The sequence below is a fragment of the Chrysochloris asiatica genome, unplaced genomic scaffold (genome assembly GCF_000296735.1).
Source record: "Chrysochloris asiatica unplaced genomic scaffold, ChrAsi1.0 scaffold00092, whole genome shotgun sequence".
Lineage (NCBI taxonomy): Eukaryota > Metazoa > Chordata > Mammalia > Afrosoricida > Chrysochloridae > Chrysochloris > Chrysochloris asiatica.
The window spans coordinates 5,994,531-6,018,372 of record NW_006408610.1 but is presented as its reverse complement, the minus strand read 5'-3'; the positions used below and the strand labels follow the sequence as shown (position 1 = coordinate 6,018,372).

Below are 23,842 nucleotides of genomic sequence, written 5' to 3'. Positions count from 1 at the left end.
CACATTCTTTGCAAATGCATATGATGTGATCAGCAAGACAGGCCATGTTTGTTGCTGAGTGCTGTCAAATCAGTTCCGTCTGATAGCGACCCTGGGCAGGGTTTCCAAGGAGCAGGTGGTGAATTTGAACCACTGACCTTAGTCTGAGCTATATGATATGTCTCAAAATTCAAAAGACGTAAGTTTTACAGAATGTTGTAATTCTCTGACCTCAGTGACATTAAGTTTAAATCAGTAACCTTTAGATACTTGGAAATGACATACTTGTAATAAGTCACAAGTCAGTGGAAGAAATCAAAAGGGAAACTAGAAATTGTTTTTGACTGAATGAATGATAATGAAAACAAAAATTGGGTTCACCTAAAAGCATTGCTAAGAAGAAGATGTACACCTGTAAATGCTTAAGTTAGCACAAATAGAAAATCAATGACATAAATTTCTACCTATTTAATAAGCTAGAAAAGTTAGCAAAATAAGCCCAAAGTAAGTAGAAGAAATAAAGACAGAAATCAGTGAAGCAGAAAACAGACAAATAATAAATTAACAAGGCCAGTCTATGGAAAAAACCAGTTCCTAGCTAACCTGACCAAGAAAAGAGAGACAACACATCAGGAAGGAAAGGGAAAGCATTACAGCTCCTGTAGGCATCAAGAGGATAAAGGAACATTATGAACAGTTGTATCCTAAAAGTTTTCACAACTTAAATGCAGTGAACAAAATATTTGAAAAATACAGCAAAACAAAACTGAAGCAAGATGAAATATAAAACCTTATATATTAAAGAATTTGTAGATCAAAAGATACCCTTAAAACAAATTTCTGGTGATTTCATTGGTGAATTAATATTTAAGAAAGCAAAATAAATTCAACCTTACACAAATTTTCAGAAGATAGAGGTATGAGAACTTCCCAACTTGTTTGTATTGGGCCAGCATAAACCTGGTATCAAATCTGATCAGACACTATATACAAAGTTCATTATCCTACATGAATTTAAATGCAAAAATCCTTAATCCTCATCCAGGCAATGGATGAAGTTGCTATGTAGGATAAGCACTGGACTGCTAACTGCAAGATCAGTGGTTCAAACTCAACCAGTCTTTCCTTGGAAACCCTATACAAGGTTGCTGTGAATTGGAACCAACTTGATAGCACTTAACAACAATGTATATTATAACATAGTTGGGTTTACCCTAAGAATCCAACATAAATTTTACATTTAAAGATTAAAATATTCACTTGTATTAATTTAAAAAATTCTGATTTCAGTAGATGCAGAAAAAGCAGTGATAAAAAGCCATTTATCATAAAATTTCTCAAGTCTAGATTTATGAAAATTTGAAATTCTGTTCTGCATTTCCTCCTTTTTGATCAGGATTCTTATAATTGATCAAGATGTTCAGTAATGGCAGTTGGGCACCAGCCAGTTTCTTTGATCTCATGGCAAACGAGACAGCCACACATTCCATGTCCTCTTGTTTCTGACTCCAGGATCCTGGTGGCACAGTGGTTAAGCATTCATCTGCTAACCAGAAAGTCTGTAGTTTGAACCCACCAACCTGCATCCATAAAGATTATAGCCTCAGAAACTTTACGGGGCTCTTCCACTCTTTCCTGAAGGGTTAGGAATTGACTCCGCTACAGGTATTTCAGGTTGTTTTTGACTTTCCTTCCCCTGTTGTTCCAGACAAGAGACCAACTGTTGTACCCTGGATGACTGCTTGTAAGATTTAAGACCCCAGGCAGTGTGTACCATGAAGTAGAATCCAGAATTTCTGGAGCCACTAAGGCTGGATAAACCCCTAAAACTATTGCTCTGAAATAATCTTTAAAATATGGGCCAAAAACATTCCTTGAAGTTTTCTTTAACCCTAAACCCAGCTTACTACCTGCCTGAAAGCACTGTGTGCTTTTAAAGAAAGACCTGTATAGGATCAAGTGGACAGCAGCTTAAAAGCTTACATAGGACGTTGGAGCAGAGATTCACAGGAACTGGAGAGGAACACATTGAAAGGAGAGGGTGAACATGGTAGCACAACTCAGTTTGTCAGTGTCATTGTGCATACAGAAATTGGTATATTTTGCTATGCTGTTTTCAACAAGAAAAAATGTAAAAAAATAGGACAGTAGAAGGGAAGATTTTCTATCACAAAAATGGCATTTTTTGAAAAAGAATACTATGCTATCACATACAGTGGTAGAAAATACTGAACACATTGCCTCTAAGATCAGCAACAAGGCAGGGATATTAAATCTTAATACTTGTGTTCACTGTTACACTGGAGGTTCTAGCCAGTACCATAAAGAAAGAAAGAAAAAGGCATAAAGATTAGAAACGTGTGAACCTGTATTTTCAGATGACATGATTCTTGACAGATAATATCTAAAGAAATCTGAAAGAAAACTGTTTAGTGAGGCTGCAGGATGCAAGGTTTGTACAAAAACTGTATTCTCAGATACCAACAAAGGAACAATTTTAACATTGAAAAAAACAACAACACTTAGATTCTAAAGACACGAAACTTAGTGCTTGATTTTCATCAGTAAGTGCTTTGAGTCCTCTTTTAGCAAGCAGGGTTGTTTCATCTACATATTAACAGATTGTTAATGAGGCTTCCTCCAATTCTGAGGCTGCATTCTTCTTTGGACAGTCCACCTTGGATTATGGGCTCAGCATATACAGATTGATAAGTATGGTTAAAAGATACAACCCTGACCCACACTTTTCCTGTTTTTAAACATTTAGTATCTCCTTACTCTGTTCTGATGGCGGCTTCTTGGTCTCATGAGCACATGCCAGAATTCCCATTCTCCACATTGAGATCCATGATTTTCTATGATCTACATGGCTGAATACCTTTGCAGTATCAATAAAACAAAACATACATCTTTCTGGTATTATCTGCTTTCAGCCAAGATCCATCTGATATCAGCAATGATATCCTTTGTTCTATATCCTCTTACAAGTCTGGATTGAATTTCTGGCAGTTCCCCGTCAATGAACTGGTACAACGGTTTTTTATGTCTCTTTACTTGCTTGTGATATTTATGATAATTTCTACATTCTGTTGGATCACCTTTCTTTGGATTGGGCATAATTATTATGCATCTCGTCTAGTTGGTTCACCACACAGTTGTTGTCTTCCGTATGTCCTGGCAGATGAGTGCTTCCGGCATTACATCCATTTGTTGAAACATCTCAGTTGGTATCCCATCAGTTCCTAGAGTCTTGTTTTACGTCAGTGCCTTCAATGTAGCTTGGGTTTCTTCTTTCAGTACTGAGATGGTTAAACCATCAATTCTTTTTGCTACAGTGACTATGTATTTCCTTGCACCTTCTTTTGATGCTTCCTGGGCTGATCAGTGTTTTGCCCATATCTTGTGTTGCTGCGCAAGACTCGAATATTCTCATCAGTTTTTCAGCTTGAGAAGTGCTGAGCATGCTTGTCTTTTGGAAATGTGTCTTTGCACATTTCAGTATATTTTACTTTGACATTTCAAGCTTTTACATTTTTCTGTTTGGCTCTTTTACATCATTTTTTCTTTCAGTCACTTTAGCTTGTTTATGTTCAAGAGCAAGTTTCAGTTTCTTGTATTCTTTTCCTTCTTTGCTGTCTCTTATGACATTTTCACTTTCTTAATGTAAGACGTCCTTGAGAGAGGCTCTAAATTGAGGCAGGATATACTCAAGGTGGTGTTTTGTCTCTCGTGAACTTGTTTTACTTTTCTTCCAGTCCAACTTGAGCTAGCATATGAGCAACTGATGGTCTGTTCATCCCCTAACCTTCTGTAACCCTATGTACACATAAGCTGGACAGTGAACAAAGAAGACTTGAAGAATTGATGTATTAGAATTCTGGTGTTAGTGAAGATCATTAAATACACCACGGACTTCCTGAAGAACAAAGAGGTCTGTCTTAGAAGAAGTACAGCCAAAATGCGCCTTAGAAGCACGGATGCTGAGACTTTCTCACACACTTTGGACATGTCACGAGAGACCAATTCCTGGGGGACATCATGTTTGGTAGAGTAGAGGGTCAACAAAAAAGACCCTTGAAAAGATGGAATGACACAGTGGCTGCAACAATGGGCGTAAAGGTCCTAACAGTTGTGTGTACGGTCCAGGAGTGGACAGAGCTTCGTTCTGGTGGACACTGGGATGCTAGGAATTAGAATTGTTTCGACAATACCTAACAACACTCATAGATATATAAACTAATTATTTTATAAAATAATGTGTAATACTTATCTTTACAGTATTATATATGATACATTCTAATAACCACCAAATTGATTTAGAACTATTAATGGATAGTTTTCTTGCCTTCTGCATTTGAGACCTGGGTTCAATTCCTGGCCAGCTACCATTCATCTGTCAGTAGAGTCTTACATGTTGCTATTGATACTAAAAAGGTTCCAGCAGAGCTTCCAGACTAAGACGTAGAAGGCCCTGAGATCAACTTCTGAAAATCAGCCCATGCAAACCTTTATGAATCACAGCATTGTGGAGCTTGCTTGTTTGGGACTTGTTAGCAAGAGGGACCAATCGTTAGAGGAGAAGGGTAGAGATCATCTCCGGGAGATGAGATGACACAATAGCTGCAATGGTGGGACTCGAACATGCTAGTGATTAGTGATTGCAAAGAGGATGCAGGACCTCTGGCAATGTTTCAGTCTTGTATCTAAGGCTGGACCTGTAGATTTGAAGGCAGCCAGGAATGGTTTAAGACTCATCATTTGAAAAATTCTGCTCTAGGGTATATCGCTCCCTGCACTCATCAACAGGGAGTAATGAAAACTTGTTGAAAATGTGCATTCAAGGCAGGGGCTGCGTAAACACAACTTACAGAAAGACTCTAAGATAAAGTCACATAGAGAAGACTTCAGTACTTTTAACAGTCTTCTTAGGCTTAGGGAACCTTTTTCCTGCCAAAATTTATAACATCATTCATGGGCCATACAAAATGATCACTTTAAAATTGGTTAAGGGGTCCTAGTGTGTTGCTGCAGGATAATGCGCAAGACTGCAAGGTTGGTTTGAACAGTAGGGTTGGCTGTTGTGTCTGAGTCAAAATGGACTTGATGACAACATATTTGGTCAAACGGTTAATTAACTCACCCCAAGCCATGGTATTTTCAATCACCTCATATGCATGTGAAAGCTGGACAGTGAATAAGACCGTAGAAGAATTGATGTTTTTGAGTTATGGTGTTGGAGGAGAATATTGAAAGTGACATGGGCTACTCATAGAACCAACAGATCTGTGTTGGAAGAAGTGCAGCCAGAGTGCTCCTTGGAGACCAGGATGGCCAAACTTTGTCTCTCATACTTTGGACATAGTGTCACGAGGGACCAGTTGCTGGAGAAGGGTATAATGTTTGGTAAGGTGGAGGGTCAGAGAAAAAGAGAAAGACCCCCAGCGAGATGGATTGGCAGTGGCAGCATCAATAGGGTCAAGCATGGCAACAATTATGAGGTGGGCCCAGGACTGGGCAGTGTTATATTCTGTTGTGCATAGGGTCTCTCTGAGTCACTACTGACTCTATGGCACCTAACAACAACAGTGTAATGGCTGGACCTGTGGTTGCCTTGGCAGGGCCAGACCCAATGATTACATGGCCTGTGAGAGTCCTGGTGTGGCGCTATGGGTTAATGTGCTGGACTGCAAAGTTGGTTTGAATTGCAAGGTTGGCAGTTCAAGTTCTCCAGCTACGCCTAGGAAACCCTATACAGGGTCACTATGGGCTGGAACAGACTAGACGGCACTTAACATATGGCTTGCAAGCCAGATGTTCTCCACCCCTGGCTTGGAGCATAAATGATGAGTTATTCTAATTCTTCTTGCTTGGGAAAAAAGGAAATCTCTTACCACTTAAGCTTTTAGAATGAAAACAAGGCTACACGGTTGGTATTTAGTTATTCTTAACTGCACTTGGAGGCAGAGAAAGATGAGGTAGCAGCTAGATATTTTATTTGCTTTGAATTTCAAATTGTATAATTCTCTAGGCTACTATTTTCTTTGAAAAATGGGCAACTAAGCTTCAAAGGAAGGGAGGTTACAAATGAAGAACTTGGGGTAGCTTTGGGATCCCAGAAGCAGCAGCAGTGGGCCCAATGGGAAATGGTCACCACAGAGCTACACTGTCTACACTGCCCTTTAGAACAAACGGAAAAGGTGGTGTGTTAAACTTCAACTTGGCTACTTCTGTTGGTACCTCCTGTTACCAGAAAAGGGCAGACCTATGGCTTAGGTGCAGTTGAGGGGCTGCCTAAGCCAAAGATGGTTTAAGCAGGATAAAAAGACATGTCCAGAGAACAGTAATAAGTCACAGGTCAAGATTAGAATGATTTCTGTTTTATCTACTTTGGAGTGGTGATGGGAACAAAATCAATTACAAACAGACATGGGATTCCTGAAAAGTAAATTGTTTTTAATATATTTAAAAGCATACAGATGTCTTGTTTTAGAAAAAAAAAAAAAAAACAACATATCTAACATGGCAAATTTATTCATGATCCTGAGGGTCTTGTGAGGTCAAACTCTTAAATGGATGTGGTGTGTTAATGAAAACAAAACCATCACATGATCTGGGAGATGCACAGAAGCAGATTCCAGTTGTACAAGTGTGCCCTTCATGGGTGAGAATGAACAGAGGTCAGTCTTGTCCTGCCCAAAGCTGGCTGAGAGGCGGGTAGTGAGGAGAGCCCAGGCCACAGCACCTGTGACCACCAACCTGGAGCAGTGCCCACTGCTACCCTTGCAGTGTGCCAGGTTCCCAGACCACAGCAAAACGACTCCTCCAGGGTCCTCTGCCCTCCCCCCAGCCTCTGCTGCACGAGAAAGCTCAGTCCTTATTTGTGGCTCTGCCCTATGAGAAGCTGTACCCATTTCTGCGGTAATCCTGAAGAGAAATCATGATCCCGGCCGCAAGCACTGAGCCCCACACAAGGCTTCAGACAACAGTGGGACACTGGGGAGCCAGCATCCACTTCTCAAGGTGCACGGGGGTGGGAGGGAGCCTTTCTCCAGGGGACGTGCTCTGACTTGACATTTGGTTAAAATCCTTGATGATTCTGCTTAAGCTTGGGATTTGGGAATCAAGTTTCACCACTGTAACACAACATAGAAAACACACAAGTCCAGTCTCACTGGTAATACTTTGATTCAAACCTGAAATGTCTGTGTCCTTGCCAACAGGCTGGAATGTGTCTGACAGAGTTTGATCTAGAAACTCTTCTGACCCCCTCAATCCTAGTTTCCAAACCACTTTCTTCTATAATTCTACACTTGGCTAGTTTTCCTTCCTTGGGCAAGTTATCCATGATCTCTCCTCCCTATTAGTGAGGGTGAACTTCAGAGTAGAAGAGTCCTTCAGCTGAAATGGCATCTCCAAGGCCCACAGTTCTAACAGGGTCTTGGCAAACCAAGACTGGTGTGAAGTGGAAGGATACCCCCTCTCTGTGCCACTCTACTACTGGCTTGTTCGGGTTTAATACGATCCTGGAGCCCGCCTCTGAGTGGGACGTGGTGAACTCATGGGGTGCCTGCAGAGACACTCGGCCGGCATCTATGGTTTCTGTGGCGCAGGCCTGTGTCCCAGCCACGCGGGCCCCAGCAGCCACAGCTGCCAGCTGGTTGGCCCAGTGTCCGTCCACGGTTACCAGGATATGGTAGACCAGCGTGTGGAAGTGGATCCTGGTGAGGTCTGAGGCTCTGTTCTCGCTTCTTCCATGCTCTTTCAAGATCCAAAAGAGGATGTCACTGACCATGCCCACATCAGGAACCCCATTCCAGGACGAGAGAGATGAGTGAGGTCCAGATGCCGACTGGCTGAGAAACAACAGCTCCTGTTCATTCAGCCCCAGGGAGGTCACCACAGGAAAGACCTGCTAACAGAGGAAACAGCAGTCTTTCTGATGGACATTGCTTAGACACAGCATGTGACTAAAGGACAGAGGGAATGGGCAGAATTCTCTGCCCTGAATTCTCTGGTGAGGAAGTGTCAAGCTAATCTCTCTCACTACCGCCTCAGACAACCTAGAGACCGTCATCACGTGCCAGTATAAGATGAGAGGTACATACAGTCAATGTTTAGAAAGCAGGGCTGTATGCAGTTTGTACCTTGCTTCTTTAGTCTTTACAGATGCTCTTAACTTCGATGGGATAAGACTTTCAGTTCCTGAATGTCAGCAGGCTTTAAACCAGTAAAACAGAAGGTCCACGAACGTATGCCAAGTCACAATGGTTCCACGTACACAAAACCAAGAAACCAGGAGAATGTAGGTTCAGGTTACACCCTGAGCAGTTTGCACAGGTGTGGTCAGAAGACTGAGTGAGAAGTGGGTTTGAACTGAGTAAGAAGAGCATGTGACCTAGAAGGTATGGCGTCTGGAGCTGCTCGCTCTTAGCATGTCCCTCTTTACAACCACACACAGTTAATTCCATAAATGTATCTGAAGACAGATGAGCCCTTGTAAACATGTGTATATATATATTATATATATATATATATATACACACACACAAGGGGACTTCAAAATGTTCATGGAAAAGTTCCATTTTTTCATTAACTTTCTGAAGCCCCTTCATCTCTGTGTGTGTGTGTGTATTCTGTTATATCACCTGTACAGGTGGGTTTGAACTGCTGGCTTTGTGGTTAGCTTTCAGTGCTTATCCTACATCACCACACCAAGCCCCTACTGTCTCCATTTGGACTCACAGCAACCCTATAAGTCTGAGTAGAACTGCTCTATATACTGAGCAGATGGTGGGTTTGAACTGCCAACCTTTTGGTTGGCCGAATGCTGCCCCAGTGGCCTATGTAATAGCAGCTTCGATTCACAGCATGTTCTGTTTCAGGTACTGCACTTATGGCTCTAACTAATGCAAGTTAGGGGTGAATGTGAGGGCTGAGGGACTAAGGAACTGACCCCATTTTACAGAAAAGGGAACTGATGATCAGAAAGAAACATAAAGTTGACATTATACAGAAAAGAAAATGAAAATGGCTCTCAGCTTCACATAAAGGAAGTGTAAATAAAAAGTATACTGAAATATAGTTGGTATATATTCAGACAGGTAAAATGTAAGCATTTACATTCTAGTGGTAAGGCTGTGAAGAAATAATTTGTCAATGTTGTTTATGGGAAGTAAACCAACACAATTCTCATAGAGGGCAATTTGACAACATCACACTTACAAATGTTCCAATACAGCCATTCTACTTCTGAGAATTTACATGCACTTTCTAAGTTATTCGTGGCATTGCATGGAATAGCAAGAGACAACAACCAACCAAGACCTCCACCAGGAATGTCCAGGTTAAACAAGTAGAACATGCACGCACCTGTTTTAACCATGAAGCTGCAAAAAGACCACTGACATGCCTCATGTACTGACAGAGACAAGATTTCAAAATACAAGCGGGGGCAAAACCAAAGTGCAGACAGTGCATTCAGTATGCTATGCTATCTTTATGGGTAAAGAGATTATAAACTAAGGTCATAGTCTCATCTTTACATGGAGACATCGAGTAACTTCAGAGGACACTGCTGCCGCTCAGTGCCAGTGAGTCGGTTCTGGCTCATAGTGACCCTGTACAGGGTGTCTGAGACTTTTAAATCTTGGCTGGAACAGAAAGCCTCATCTTTCTCCTGCAGAGTGGCTGGTGGGCTCAATCCCAGGACCTCGTGGTTTGCAGCCCAGTGCTTATCGATAGAACCACCATACTCTCTTTGAGGGATATAGATGAAATTGATAAATAACAAACACTGGTTACAGGCTGGAGAGATTTCATTGTATGAAGCGGCTTCAAAACGTTTGTGGAATAATGGAATGAAAAGTTAAGGTTATTCATTAACTTTTTGACGTTCCATTCACTTATCTTTTTTACATTTGTTTTGGGTTTTGAATCATATAATAAATACATTATTTTAAAAGTTGAGTAACACTCTGAAGAGCTATGTAACTTGCCTGTGTTCATAAAGCTAGCACATGCTGGAGCTGGCATGGCAGCTGAGGGCTTCAAAGCCAGTTTTCTTCAGCTCATGCGCTCCTATGTACCCTAGGTCCCTGTTGCTGTTCAAAGACAGGATTTGAACACCTAGTTGCTTGGGATGCGGGAGTTCAAAGTTCCTTTCTTCTAGCTTCCTGAAGTTAAACTGAAAGCAGCTGAGCTGTGGTTTTTTCTCCTTTGAGTTCTGCAAAAACTACTACTAACATCCCTATTTCAAAAGAAACCCATAAAACCATGAAGCTGTCGTATGTCTAATCTAGCCTGAGTCCTGGCCTCTCCCCGGGATCCCTGTGGGCATGATGTCACATGGCCCCCATGCACAAAGGGGTTTCTCTGCAAGCTCTCTACAGGAGGACCCACACCCTGCCCATGTGGTTACCTGGTGCACAATGTTGTTCATGAGCTCCCTGTTGGTCATACTGGCAAGCTCAAGGTGCACGGGAACACCCGTGGGGATATCAGAAATGGAGGTGACAACCTGCAGAGAGGAGCGCAGCACTGCTTAGAAGTCAGAAAAGGGGAGGAAGGGTCAAGTCGTGAAAGAAAAGCCCTCCTTGACGGTACTGCCTTCTTTGTAGCCTCCCAAGAGTGCCGAGCAACACGGGTCACCTCTGGCCTCTGTGGACAAGGGAGACTTTACACAGAAGGGGTGACTAGGCATGGGGGGTAGAAACTCAGAGGACAGCAAACTTTCCCTGTAAGTCCCTGGTGCCAGCCTATGCCTCGGGACATGGACGGAGCAGTCGGGCCTCAGTGTGCTCTGGACTTGCAGGGCCCTCAGTTTTGTTGACATGAAGTGAGATGATGCAAGTCACACGCAGGAGACAAACTACAGAATACTGTAGTTCGCAGTCACGTTCAGTATAGCACAGGATGCAGAGAGGCTCAGGCAAGAGGTTCTGACCTGTCCTGCTCAAGCTGCTGTCCACTCCTGAACGAACACCATGAGGTGTCTCCCTGGAGAAGGGGGCTGACTTCCCAGCCAGTTGCCGAGGTACATCCTTGGGAAGCCAGGACCTAAGGCAAGGCAGCACAAGCTACAGTGGCCAAGAGAGGAGGGACCCCGGAGAAACCCCCAGCTGAGATGTGGGGAATTCTAGAGCTAGGTCGGTGCTATTACCTCCAAGAGTCTCCTCCTCTGAAGCTCCTTGCTCTGTCCCTCCATCATGTGCAATCCAGAGAGGACCACCAGGTCGGGCTGAAACTCCTCCAGGCTAGACACAAACACCTCCAGCATTTTCATGGCCCCGTTGGAGAGGTCGTGAGAGAAGATGAATCGGTTGGCATTTGGAGCTTTTAACTGGCCCCACTCCTCCCCTAGAAAAGCCCAGTTAACACAATGGGAAGAAATGGGAGAGGCTTTATCGTGCTGTGCAGAGACTGGCAGGTACCTCACTGGAGACGTGTGTGGCAGGAGCCGAGCCTGGCCACACTGTCTACAATAACCATGGGGCTGCATCTGGGAGGTTGGGGTCAGTAAAGAAAAAAACCACACCAAATCAACACAGAAACAGGCGCTTCCAAGGGGCTGGTAATCAGCTCCTCTCAAGTTCCTGGAAAACAACTGTCCAGAGTGACCCCTGAGCCCTCAAGCCCAGGATACTCAGGTCCCTTGAGTCACAGAGCACCAACATGCCCTAAGTTGCCTGCCCAGTGACCACCACAGAGGACCTGAGGCCTTTGTCATCCCTACCCAAGCCCACAGCAGAGCCCCAAGCACCTTTCCTCCAGTTAGAATCGAAGCAGGCACCAATTCCCAGAGCCATGCTGACTACACCTCCTCCCTGATGCCCACTGGAGATGTGTGAGCATGTGACCCAGTAGGTATGCACAGCTGGCTGCTGGCCTCCTCTGCATGAGGTGCTCTGGAGGAATGGCCGTGTTCCAGTCCTACCTCCTGCCTGAATTGCCAGTTGACTGCTTTAGCGAGGTACGATTTCACCTCTGAGGGCATCCCCAAAGCTTTTTCTGGGCCTGGTTTGGTGATGCGTCATTTTGCTTTGAGCTCTTCTACCACCTCGGCTACTATTCAAACCTTCCATTGTGTAACTCTTCACATATTTGTGCCCCATGTCCCCAAATAGACGGCTGGTTCTTTAAGGGGACGATGCCTATCTATGAATCCCACACTGCCTGTTACGGAGGGTCCACTCAGGGTCTGCTCCTCTGATCCAAGCAGGGGGAGCCAGGTCATCACCAGGAGGGGTGCACATTTGTCCCAGTGGCTCTCAACACTGGCCATGCACCACAACCACCTGAGGAACTTAATTTTATGGGCAGGTGGCTTCACCCTTTGAGATCCTGAGGTGAGAACCACGGCTGCCAAGTATGAAAAGAACCCAGGAATGGCAGTGTGGCAGGCAGGGTCCTTTCTGACCTACTCACTGGGGCCTCAGTGCTCACAGGCTCGGCTCTGCCATAAAGATGTGACAGGAAATCTTGAAACTTGCTCCACATAAGGGCTGCCCACCTCTGCTAACGTGGGGTAACTGATGAAGGAGGCCAGTCCTATCAGCATGGAGGTGCACCCAGAAGGGCGAGGCAAGGGAGACAGGGCAAGGATTTGTGACGCAGGCTCATACAGCCTCTCTTCCTCATTAATGAGCATTCCCATTTACACCCTACATGCCACAGACAGAAGGCTACATTTTCAATGGTTTCTATCATGCACACTGGGTATTCCTTCTGAACATTTCTTCTCAAGGCAGACTGACTCATCTGCCAACTGCAGTAGGCAAACGAATTCCTCTATTTTGGAATGGTCCTTTCCTTGGGGATTGAGTGTTGGGGAGTGAGTGTGTGTATTCAGGGCTTACTCTCCAGAGCAGAGGGAGGACCTGGGACAACCATCTTCCTTGGGAGTGAGTCAGGTGTTACAGAATCTGTCCCTCTGAAAAGCAGCTTGTATGTGGGTCACTTGTATACAAATCTATGCTCTCCCCCTGCTCCCACCCCCAAAAAAGATGCTACCCTGACAGGATACTTGTATTTTTTTTTCTTAAACATCACATCCCTTTCTAACTCTTGGATCACGTATTGCTTGGAGTTGACTGAAATAGTCCACTTTTGTTTCATCTGCAAACACCCAACACATGTCTGGGCTTCCTCTGTGAAGCCCTCCCACCCCCATGCCCACTGGGTAACTTCCCTCACGGGCCACCACTCTGCCCTCCGAGACGACTGGGCACATGACTTTTCAGTACTTTGTTCCAGTGTCCATCTCGCACATGAAACTCTGGGCTGAGAGTAGGGCTCAGGTCTCCTTCCATTGTCATCTCTCTGCTGCATCTCTCTGTGCCTGGCACATAGCCATGTGGATGAATTAGCAAATGGAGAAGTGAATAGAGAACAGACATGACTAAGTGCTTAGGCCAATGAATAACATGGTTATTCCAGCATTTCCCAAATTAGCAAGAAAAATTCATTGCATTTAGTATTCTCCACAAAGTCACACTTAGAGTCCTGGTGTGGTGCTGTGGGTTAATGTGCCAGACTGCAAAGCCGTTTGAACTGCAAGGTTGGCAGTTCAAGCTTACCAGCTGCTCCTCAGAAACCCTATACAGGGTCGCTATGGGTCAGAACTGACTAGACTACACTTAACAACAACAGAGTCAGACTTAGAACGGACCTTTAAATAATGAAGCTGTTTAAGAAATACAGGCTAGCTTAGCCAAGAAGAAAAGAGTCACTCAGGATTCAAAATAAATTGATTTCGTCAGGGGAGAGATGATGGGGGCAAGGTGAAGGCAATGGGGAAAGCAGAGAGGTGTTCAGGGCTGTCTCCCAGCTGGTGGCAGGGCCCACAGGCAGAATGCCCAATGCCCAGACAGGGCGAGCCTCTGACTCGTAGTTAATGCCCTTCTTTTCTCAAAGGCTCTTTATTTATTTAAGCAAGCAATACATTCTCTCAATTTATCATCCTGCCCTTCTGCCAGTAAGCAAAACTTCTTTGCAGTGACTCATTGGCTCCCCAGTCCAAAGCCTGAAAAATTACCTTCTCTGGGAAGGTCTGGTAGGAAGTAAGAGGGAAAACAATAAAATTGACAAATCCTGTGAGGGAGCTGACCCTGTAAGTTAGGCATGGATCTCTGTGGAGAGCGCAGCCTCGAGTTGCTGCCGCTGAGTCCAAGTTGGCTCTGGACGAGGAAACAGAACTTCACTTGCAACTTACCGGGGGAGCTACTGCTTTGTACTAAGAAAATAAAGCACTGAAATCACTATCTGAGGTGTGAAGCTTATGCTCCAGGAAGGAGACACTCTACTTTCAAGAGAAGTTGCGCTTGCTCTTTAATCACACTCAAGGCACAGCTGTCAAAGGTATCTGCGAAGTCTGGAATACATGACAGAAACCAGGCAAAGCCTGAAAGGCTGCCAGGCCCTACCACGGGCACCGAGCCGAGGGAGAGGAACCTGTAAGTGGCAGCAGCCCCTCAAAAGCACATCTTAGCTGCTCCAGTCATGCTGGGACTTTTCAAGTCAAAAGTTCAAAATGCTTAAGCACACTAGCCTCTTAATCTTTACCACATCTTCAGACAGTAAGAAATAGCACTCTGTTTTCCCATTTGGGGAGACTAAACTGAGAGAAACCTGTGTAACTCAAATGTGGACTGCCTATCCCAACATCCTATTCTGTCGCTAACTTTCAGATCTGACTCTTCCCAAACTTCTGACAGATTTGTCAGAACCCAAACAAGAACCAGAAATAAAAACAATTTTTATCTGTATTTGGAGGAAGATATAATTTTAAAGAACACAATATTTCATATCTTAATTACAGTGAATTACTTTGGTAGGTGAGGGTCTCTTAATTGCCTGACTTGGAAGCAGCTCAATGAAACTTATTAAAATAAGTACTACTTTTGAGGGACCAATTAGTCTGTTTGGACATGAGTCTTTCACTTGAATTCATAATGTGTCAAATCAGTCAAGAGTCTGAGTTCTGAGCAGAGAGAAAGATACAGCAGGAAATATGCAGGATCAAGAAATCTTTCTAGGTATTTCAGATTCACTCAGAAATCAGACCTGTAGTTTGTGTAACAGATAAAATGAACTACTTCGCTGGGTAAGGGTGGGACAGTGTGGAGTTGGAGCTATAAACATTGGAACATAATACAATGAATGGGAAATAATGTAAGTGATGTTAAATACAAAACACTTCCACTCACACACCTAAGAAAAAACAAAATGCTTCAAAGGGAGTTTGCCACAGGCCTTGAATTAATTCTAAATGGCTTGGAACAGTTTGCCAGAAAGGCTCCGGGCAGAATTCAGCACAGAGCTGAACAGATGTTACTCACCCTTCTCTTTTCTCAGTAATCAAGAAAAACTTTAGATATGTGTGTTTAATACATTTTCTATTTTATTCCTCCAGCCTGGTTTATCTTGGATTCAGATCAATTTTGTTCGCAGAGCTAGGGATTGTCTTTCCTGTGAGCATACACTCTCATGCTTCTGAGACAATGGCCAGAATTAGCTCAGTAGAACCAGTGAATCAGGAAACCTTTGGTATACAGCAGGATCCTGCACATATACAAAGATAATTTCTGCAGTCACTTACTGATCTCTGCCAGCAATCCTCTGACTTACTCATTTCCCTTACCTGCTTGGTACTCCAAAATGAGGTGGAACTCATCCACTTCCTGCAATGATTCTGGCGGAACAAATACATTATCATCAAGAAGTTCATGCAGCTTTGGACCAACTGGACCACAGAGAAGAACCTGGAGACAAGCAACATGAAGTCTATATGAGGAAACCAGTAACAAGTCAGTTCTGTTCATTTCAACAGAATGTTGGGAACCAAACCGAATGCTGGAAGCTCTTGGTTTGGAGGTATGTAGTCCTGAGGGGTGATTACCAGGGGCAGACCTCTGGAGACTATGGCCACAATGTACCCAGAAAGGAGAGGCTAAGAAACTGACACAGAGCCACGTATGCTAGACAGACACTATGTAGCAGCTGTATTCCATACTGTTCCGGTCTTGTATCTCAGGGTCACCCTGTGGAAGTTCCTTCTAGAAAACATTTCATGTTCTGTGGCCTCAGGTCCAATGAGCCATTGCATCTGCCATGCCAGTTCTGGGACACCCTCAAGGCCAAGGACACACTCAAAAAAGAGGGCTTGGACCAGACTGAAAGGAATGTTTCAGACTGAATTGCCCACGAGAGCTTCAAAACGCATCTTGACTTGCTAATTAATTGCTTGTTTGTACACTGCTTTGTACCAAGGCATATCTGTGTACCTTACTAAGAAATCCCAGCTTCTGGGCAAAAATAGATGCCTTTCTGTTTGACCTAGTCTCCCTTTGCCTTGACAAATACCCATTAGGTACCAACTCTCAAAGTCTGGCCTTACTATCTTATTTCCTTTCTCAATTCTTGGGTAGAACTTCAGCTTACAAGATGGAACCCAAATTTACTCTCTCACCTGAAACAACCACCACAAGAAGCAAAATAGATGAAACAATAGTTTTCAAACCACTCAGGCACTGGACAATGAAGGACAGTGATTCCTAAGAAACAGAAAAAATCCCAAGTAAGCCTTGAAAATGCCTCAGTATAGTACCTTAAAAGAGTTTTCAGATATATAAAAGCCAAAAGAATTCATCATCATCAGAGCTGTATGTACTACAAGAAATGACAAAGGAAGTGCTTCTTGCAGAAGGAAAGGGGTACCTGCTGGTTTTACACAAAGGGATGGAGAGCACCAGGAGTGGTCATTCTGGATATGCACACAGGGCTTTGTTGTTGTTTTTTACATTTGAGTCTCTTTAAAAGACAGTTAATGATTTAGCAGAAAATATTAACAATGGAGCACAAAACTTATAATATGTGAAAAAGGAAAACAACAGCATACAAATCAGAAGGGAGAAATGGAGGTACACTATTCTTATGTGTCTGAAGTATGAGAGACGAAGTTTGGCCATCCTGGCCTCCAAGAAGCACTCTGGCTGTACCGACTCGATAGCACCTGACAACAACAACAATTCTTATGTGTGGTACTGATACTAAATATCACCTCAGAGCAGGCTCTGATACGTTAAAAATGTACAATATACACCGTAAAGCAACTACCACTATCACAAAACAAATAATTACAGCTAAGAAGTCAGAAAAGACAAAATACAATTATAAAAACTCCTCAGCCCAAAAGATAGCAGAAAAAGAGAAGGAAAAAGTAGGGCAAATAGACCACAAATAGCAAGATGCCATATTAAAGCCTAATTATATCAATAATCACATTAAATGCAAGTGCTCAAAACAGCCCAATCAAAAGGCTGACATTATCAGATGGCATAAAAAACTATACTACTCTAAAAATACACTTGAAGCATAAAGACACAAATTAACCAAAAGGACAGACAAGACATACCATTGTAACACTAATTCTAATTAAAGGGCAGCCGGAAATGGCCATGTTAATTAAAACAGATTTCAAAGCAAACAGTACTGACATGATTTTCTGGCAACAATAAAGAGGTCCATTCATGAAGGAAATATAACAATTTTAAACATTTATGCATCAAATAACAGAGCTTCAAAATACACGAAGCACAAAACTATAGAAGAATAAGGGAAATAAAACAGTCCACATTTATGGTTGGAGATGTCAATACCCTTTCTCTTACGTGATAGAACAAGCAGAGGGAAAATAGGTAAGAATATTATCTACTGACTAAGGAGCCCTGAACTGTTAACCACATGGTTGGTGATTCAGCTTCTGGGGGAAGATGACACGGTCTGCTACCATACAGATTTACAGCCTCGGAAACCCCATGTAGGGTCTCTATCAGTTGCAATCCACTTGATGGCAGTGAATTTGCTTTGTTTTTTGGGAGGGCTTATCTATTGACTGAAGGAGCTCTGGTAGCGTAGTGGTTACGAATCGGGCTATGAACTGCAAGGTCAGCAGTTCGAAACGACCAGCGGTTCCACGGGAGAAAGATGAGGTGTTCTGCTCCCGTAAAGATTTACAGCCTCGGAAACCCTGTGCAGGGTCGCTATGAGTTGGAACCGACTCCACGGCACTTAACAACAACATCTATTGACTGGAGTCCTGGTGGGGCACTGCGGGTTAACATGCTAGACTGCAAAATCAGTTTGAACCATAAGGTCGGTGGTTCAAGCTCACTAGACGTTCCTTGGAAACCCTATACAGGGTCACTATGGGTCGGAACCAACTCTACAGCACATTAACAACAACAACATCTATTGACTTGACTTAACTGATGTTTATAGACCACTCCCATCCAACAACAGCAGAATACACATTCTTTTCAAGTGCATATGGAACTTCATTAAGATAGGTCATATTCTGGGCTATAAAACATACCTTAAGTAAATTTAATAGAAAAGCCATACAAAGTATTTTCTCTGACCACAGTGGAATTAATATAGAAATCACCAATAAGAATGTATCTGCAAAGTCCCACAACATTTAGAAACAGAATACCATTCTCCTAAGCAGTCCGTAAGGCACCAGGGTACTGCTGTAGGACAAGCACTGCACTGCTAAGCGCAGGTTATGTGGTTCCCGCAGAGATTTATGGAGCCTTGAAAACCCAACACAGCGTTATTATGAGTCAGAATCTACTCAACAGCAGTGGGTATATGAATAGTTCATAGACCAAAGAAGAAATCAAAAGGACAATCAGAAAATATTTTTAATTGAATTAAAATAAAAACACAATTTATCATAATCTGTGGGATGAAGCTACAGTATCCCAAGCTAAGGGGAAATTTACAGCACTAAAAACTTCTACCAGAAAACAAGGGACGTCTCCAACCAATGACCTCAGCTCCTAAAGAAGAGAGAAAAGACAAGCAAGCTAGACTCTAAGTACACACGTAGATACAAGACAAATAAGAGAAAAATCAACGAAACCAAAAACTCAGTATTGATTGAAAAGATTAATAATAACGTGGATAAACCTCTAGCCAGAATGACTGTTGTTGTTGTTGTTGTTAAGTGCTACTGAGTCTGTTCTGACCCATAGTGACCATGTATAGGGTTTCTGAGGAGCAGCTGGTGAACTTGAACTGTTGACCTTGCGGTTCAAACTGACTTTGTAGTCCAGTGCATTAACCTACAGTGCCACAGGCAGACTGATTTGGGAGCGGGAGGAGGGAGGAACAAATGACCAATATCTGGAATGAGAGGGTTAAATTATTACAGATTCTATAGATAGATATTAAAAGGGTAAAAAAGTATTATGATCAACTTTGTGCCAACAAATTCAACAACTTAGATGAAATGGACAAATTTCTTGAAAGACAAACTACCAAAGCTCACCCAAGAAGAAACAGAAATAAAAATTCTCCTGTATCTATTAAAGAAATCAAAATTGTCAAAAACCTTACCACACAGAAAAAAACCCCCAAGACCAGACAGCTTCACTGGTGAATTCTACAGCATTTAAGGAAGACATGACTATGACTTTATATACAAATTTCTAAAAAATCTGGAGAAGATATACTTTCCAATTCATTCTCTGAGTCCAATATTATTCTGATAACAAATCTAGACAAAGACATTATTAGAAGTAAAAATTATAGACCAATATCCCTCATGAACACAGATGTAAAAATTTCAGCAAAATGAATCTAACAATGCATAATGTATCAGAGCCAAGTAGTTTATCCCAGAGATGCAAGACTGGTTCAACATTTAACACGTAATGTACCAAACTAAACAGAAAAACCAAATAGTCATCTTAACAGATGCAAAAACAGCATGTGAGAAAATCCAACATCCATTTTTAATTCTTGACTATATTCCACAAATTTATTTTCTAAAGGTACTATGCTTCTGTATTTTCTCCACTGTTCCCTACTGCAATCTGGGCTCTATTTTATCATTCCACTAAACCTGCTTTTATTATTATATTTACGAAACATGGCATTCTGGTGTGGTGCTGTAGGATCGGCACTGGACTGCTAACCTACAGTCAGCAGTTCAAACCTACCAGCTGCTCCTGAGAAACCCTATACAGGGTCGCTATGAGTTGGAACTGACTTGATGGCACTTAATTACAAAATTTATGAGGCATAGTAAAGCACAAATATTAAGAATATGGGCTTGAATAAGACTGTTATTGTTAAGTGCTGTCTTGTTGGTTCCGACTCATAGTGACCCTGTATAGGGTTTACAAGGAGCAGTTGGTGGGTTTGATCTGATGATCATGTGGTTCAGTCCAGTGCTGAGCCTACAGCGGTACACCTGGTTTAAAATCCCAGCTCTATGCCACATGGGACTACTGGTGCGGCACTGTAAGATTAGCATTGGACTACAAACCACAAGGTCAACAGTTCAAACCCACCAGCTGCTCCTTGGAAACCCCATATAGGGTTGTTATGAGTTGGAACCAACTTGATGGCACTTACCAACAATACCACCATCCCATACCCATATGAGGTATGTATCTTTGAGTAGTTTTTCTTTGTGTCTCATTTTTCCTATCTGTAAAATGGGGATAATAGCAGGACCTCCTTTGCAAGATGTCATGAGGATTAAATGAATTAATATATATGTCCACCTCTTAGAACAGTACTTGGCACACAGTAAGAGCTGTATGAAGGGGATTCAAAATTTCATAGAAAAATGGAATGAAAAGAGAATGGAATTTTTCCATGAATTTTATGAAGCCCCTTGTATGTTGCTGTTGTTAAGAACCATTGACTTGGTTCTGACTCATAGCGACCCTGTATAGGGTTTCCACGGATTGACTGACTGGTGGGTTTGAACTGCCAACCTTGCGGTTAACGATCCAGTCTTAATCCACAGCGCCACACCAGGACTCTCTCTTATATAAGTGTGAGCTATTATTATTATTGCATTCCTGGTGTTGCGCTGTAGGAAAAACACTGGACTGTTAACCACAAGGTCAGCAGTTCACATCCACCATTTGTATAGAGATACAGGGTTGCTAGGAGTCAGAACCAACTCCACGGTACTTTACAATAACAACAAATCATTATTACCTATGGAAAATGCCTCAACCACTGGTATATCTGAGATGACAGTTTGTCCACACTGAGAAGCAGTTCAGCACAGTGAACTGAATCTCTCTGATAAAAAGTCATGGCAGAAACCAGTGTATGAATACTGGCTTTACCATGCACTAGCTAGGTGACTTGGGATTCATTACTTAATCTCTCAGGACCACTTTTCTCATAAGGTTGTTATAAGGTCTGAGAAACACGTATCCTTTCCCTGTCCTCAGTATCCTACCCACGCCACACTATTACCTCAATCCTTCCAATCATACTGGTTCCAGGCCTGGCTTCTCCAAAGACCAACCCATGGGCCAAAGAAATGCTGAGCCCCGGGAAAGTCAATACCAAACAAGATTTACCAGGACTTTCAGGATGCTGCCTTCCCAGAGGCCAGAATTATTGCTCAGAATCTTAGGGGTGGCCTTTCAGGAACCCAGGAGAACTCCTGGGATTTTGATGGGAAAGGCCTGGGTCTGAGCTTCCCAACCTCTGTGAAGGAGATTGTAATAATCTTCTCTTCTACTTGATGTCAGGCAGTTACCGCCAAAGGTCAGTCCTAGAATTTTCTATCTTGATTTGTGAGTTAATTACTACCTGTAAGAATAATGGCTATAAAAATTTGTATTTCTCTCTGTTGTTGCTGTTAAGTGCTGTAGAGCCAGTTACAACCCATAGCAACCCTGTATAGGGCTTCCAAGGAGTGGCTGGTGAGCTTGAACTGCTGACCTTGTAGTTCAAACAACTTTGCAGTCCAGTGCATTAACCCACAGTGCCATACTAGGACTCTTAATATTTTCTAGGAACTTTAATGTTTATTAAAATGTGAATGCTGACACTTTAATATACTCTTGAAATTACCATCTTTTGGAATACAGTGTGGCTCCATATGAAATTCCTCCTTAAACTGCTCATCAATCTATCTTACTAGGTCCACTTCTAGGCTTTTGATTCTGGCCCTCTGACTCATATTTCTGTTTTCAGGCAAGTCCCCAAAACAGCAGAGGCCTGCTAGTCACTCCCCTTCTCTGTCACCAGCAGCCACTTCCATCCTACATTTCTCAACTATCTTGCTCCTGGATCATCTGGACTAACACTCTCTTCTTAGCTCCCTATGAATGGTCTAGCATCCAGTCAGTGACTCCACTGAATTAGGTTTTAGAGATCTATATCTCCTTTTCCAGTCACTCTAATTGAAACCTCAATCACCGTACAGAATCTGCATCACTGTAGGGCAGCAGTAACCTCCTCGCTGGCCTCCTCATCTCAGACCTATTCCGCTTCTAGCAAACAAACATTCTCAACTGGATATTATTTTGAACAGGGCAATAATTTTTAATTCCAGTTAAGCCAAATGGGCATGAAGACAATCCCCTGCCAACTCCCATCTAATGGCTGCCTTTGTCATAATTCTGGCTCTAACTCACAGGCTTGCCAATAGAGCCAACTACATGTTTTCTCATCCTGTGTACAATCCCGTCTCCAGGCCCAAAAGCTGCATGCTCTTAAGCACTGCATGATACAGAACTTAAGAGCATGGGCAGTGGGGTTGGACTGCCAAGGTTAGAATTCCAGCTCACTGTGAACCTGGGGCAGTTTGTGATCTCTGAACAAGTCTGGAGTCCCGATGTGGCGCTGTGGGTTAATGCTTTGTGCCACAAAGTCAGTGAACCACAAGGTCAGTGGTTCAAGCTTACCACCCGCTCCTTAGAAACTCTATACAGGGTTGCTATGGGTCGGAACCGACTTGACTGCATTTAACAACAAGAGCCCAGTGGCTGGCACACGGCAAGTGGTCCATAAATTCAACTGAGGAACATCTATGCATTCTTGCCCAAATATTATGGAGGGGTCTGGTGGTGGCGGAGGCAGAGTCAGGTAGGACAGGCTCTGTCGGGGAGGGACTGAAAACCCAGAGAAGCTGATTTCATTGAACAGCACCAGTGCTCTGGGTCTAGCATAAGAAGCACCCGGGTGTCATTTTCCTGCACACACCAGTGAAAAAAATCATGGTATAAAGGAAAATAATGAGATTTAGGAATCACTTGAGTTGTGGGACTCCCTCTGCGGCCACCCGCATTCAGTGGGCGGGGCTACAGCCAGACCAGCACAGGGAAACGGCGCTAAAAGTCCAGTGACATTTGCAAAAGGAGGTGTGTTGAGCCCACAGTGTTCCCACGGCACAGAGAGAAAGAGCCCTATTGGACCTAAGGGCAAATTCTTTGGCAGCTGCTTATGAAGTCAGCTGCCGGGTCGCAGCCCTAAAATTAACTTGCGTGGGACCCTTTACTCTGGCATATCCAGCAAGAAAAAAGCAGGCCTGTTAGGCCTGACAGACAAACCATGTGAACAATCTGTAAAACCCCAACATAAAAGGATGCAACTATCTCGAGAATTACACTATGCACATGCAGATACCTAACTGATCTTCAGAGACAAAAATAGTAGACAATCTTTCTCCCATTAACTTCTCAATATCTATCTATGCACCTCTATGGTGGTGACTAGAGGAGGGGCCTAAGCGAGTGGATACCATCACTCACTGCTGGAGGCTTCTACAGTGCACACACACTGTCTGTGTAGCAAGACAACTGGACAGTTGGCCACAGTTTTATTTATGTTTCAAAGTGGTGGTTTTTGTCTCTGATTTCATGTTGCTTCTGTTTTTGCTCCTTTTGATCACACACTTTTCCTGGAGGTGGGAGCTTTTTCTCCCTACATTATCCAAGAACAGACAGCACAATGGCTATATAGCCATGCTACAAGTATTGTTGTTGTTGTCAGGTGCCATCGAGTCGGAACCGACTCATAGCGACCCCATGCAAAGCAGAAC

General features: G+C 43.1%; 1 protein-coding gene across 1 annotated transcript in view; it reads right to left on the bottom strand.

Annotated features, from left to right (window-relative positions):
• Positions 1 to 7,339: 7,339 nt before the first annotated feature.
• The window catches only part of ADPGK (ADP-dependent glucokinase), a 40,468-nt gene continuing 23,965 nt past the window's right edge, over positions 7,340 to 23,842 (bottom strand). Inside the window, exons 4-7 of the mRNA XM_006866513.1 lie at positions 15,617 to 15,737; positions 11,138 to 11,334; positions 10,397 to 10,495; positions 7,340 to 7,888 (exon numbers count right to left, since the gene is read on the bottom strand). Coding sequence (XP_006866575.1) covers positions 7,340 to 7,888; positions 10,397 to 10,495; positions 11,138 to 11,334; positions 15,617 to 15,737 — 966 coding nt within the window. The remainder of the gene's footprint in view (positions 7,889 to 10,396; positions 10,496 to 11,137; positions 11,335 to 15,616; positions 15,738 to 23,842) is intronic.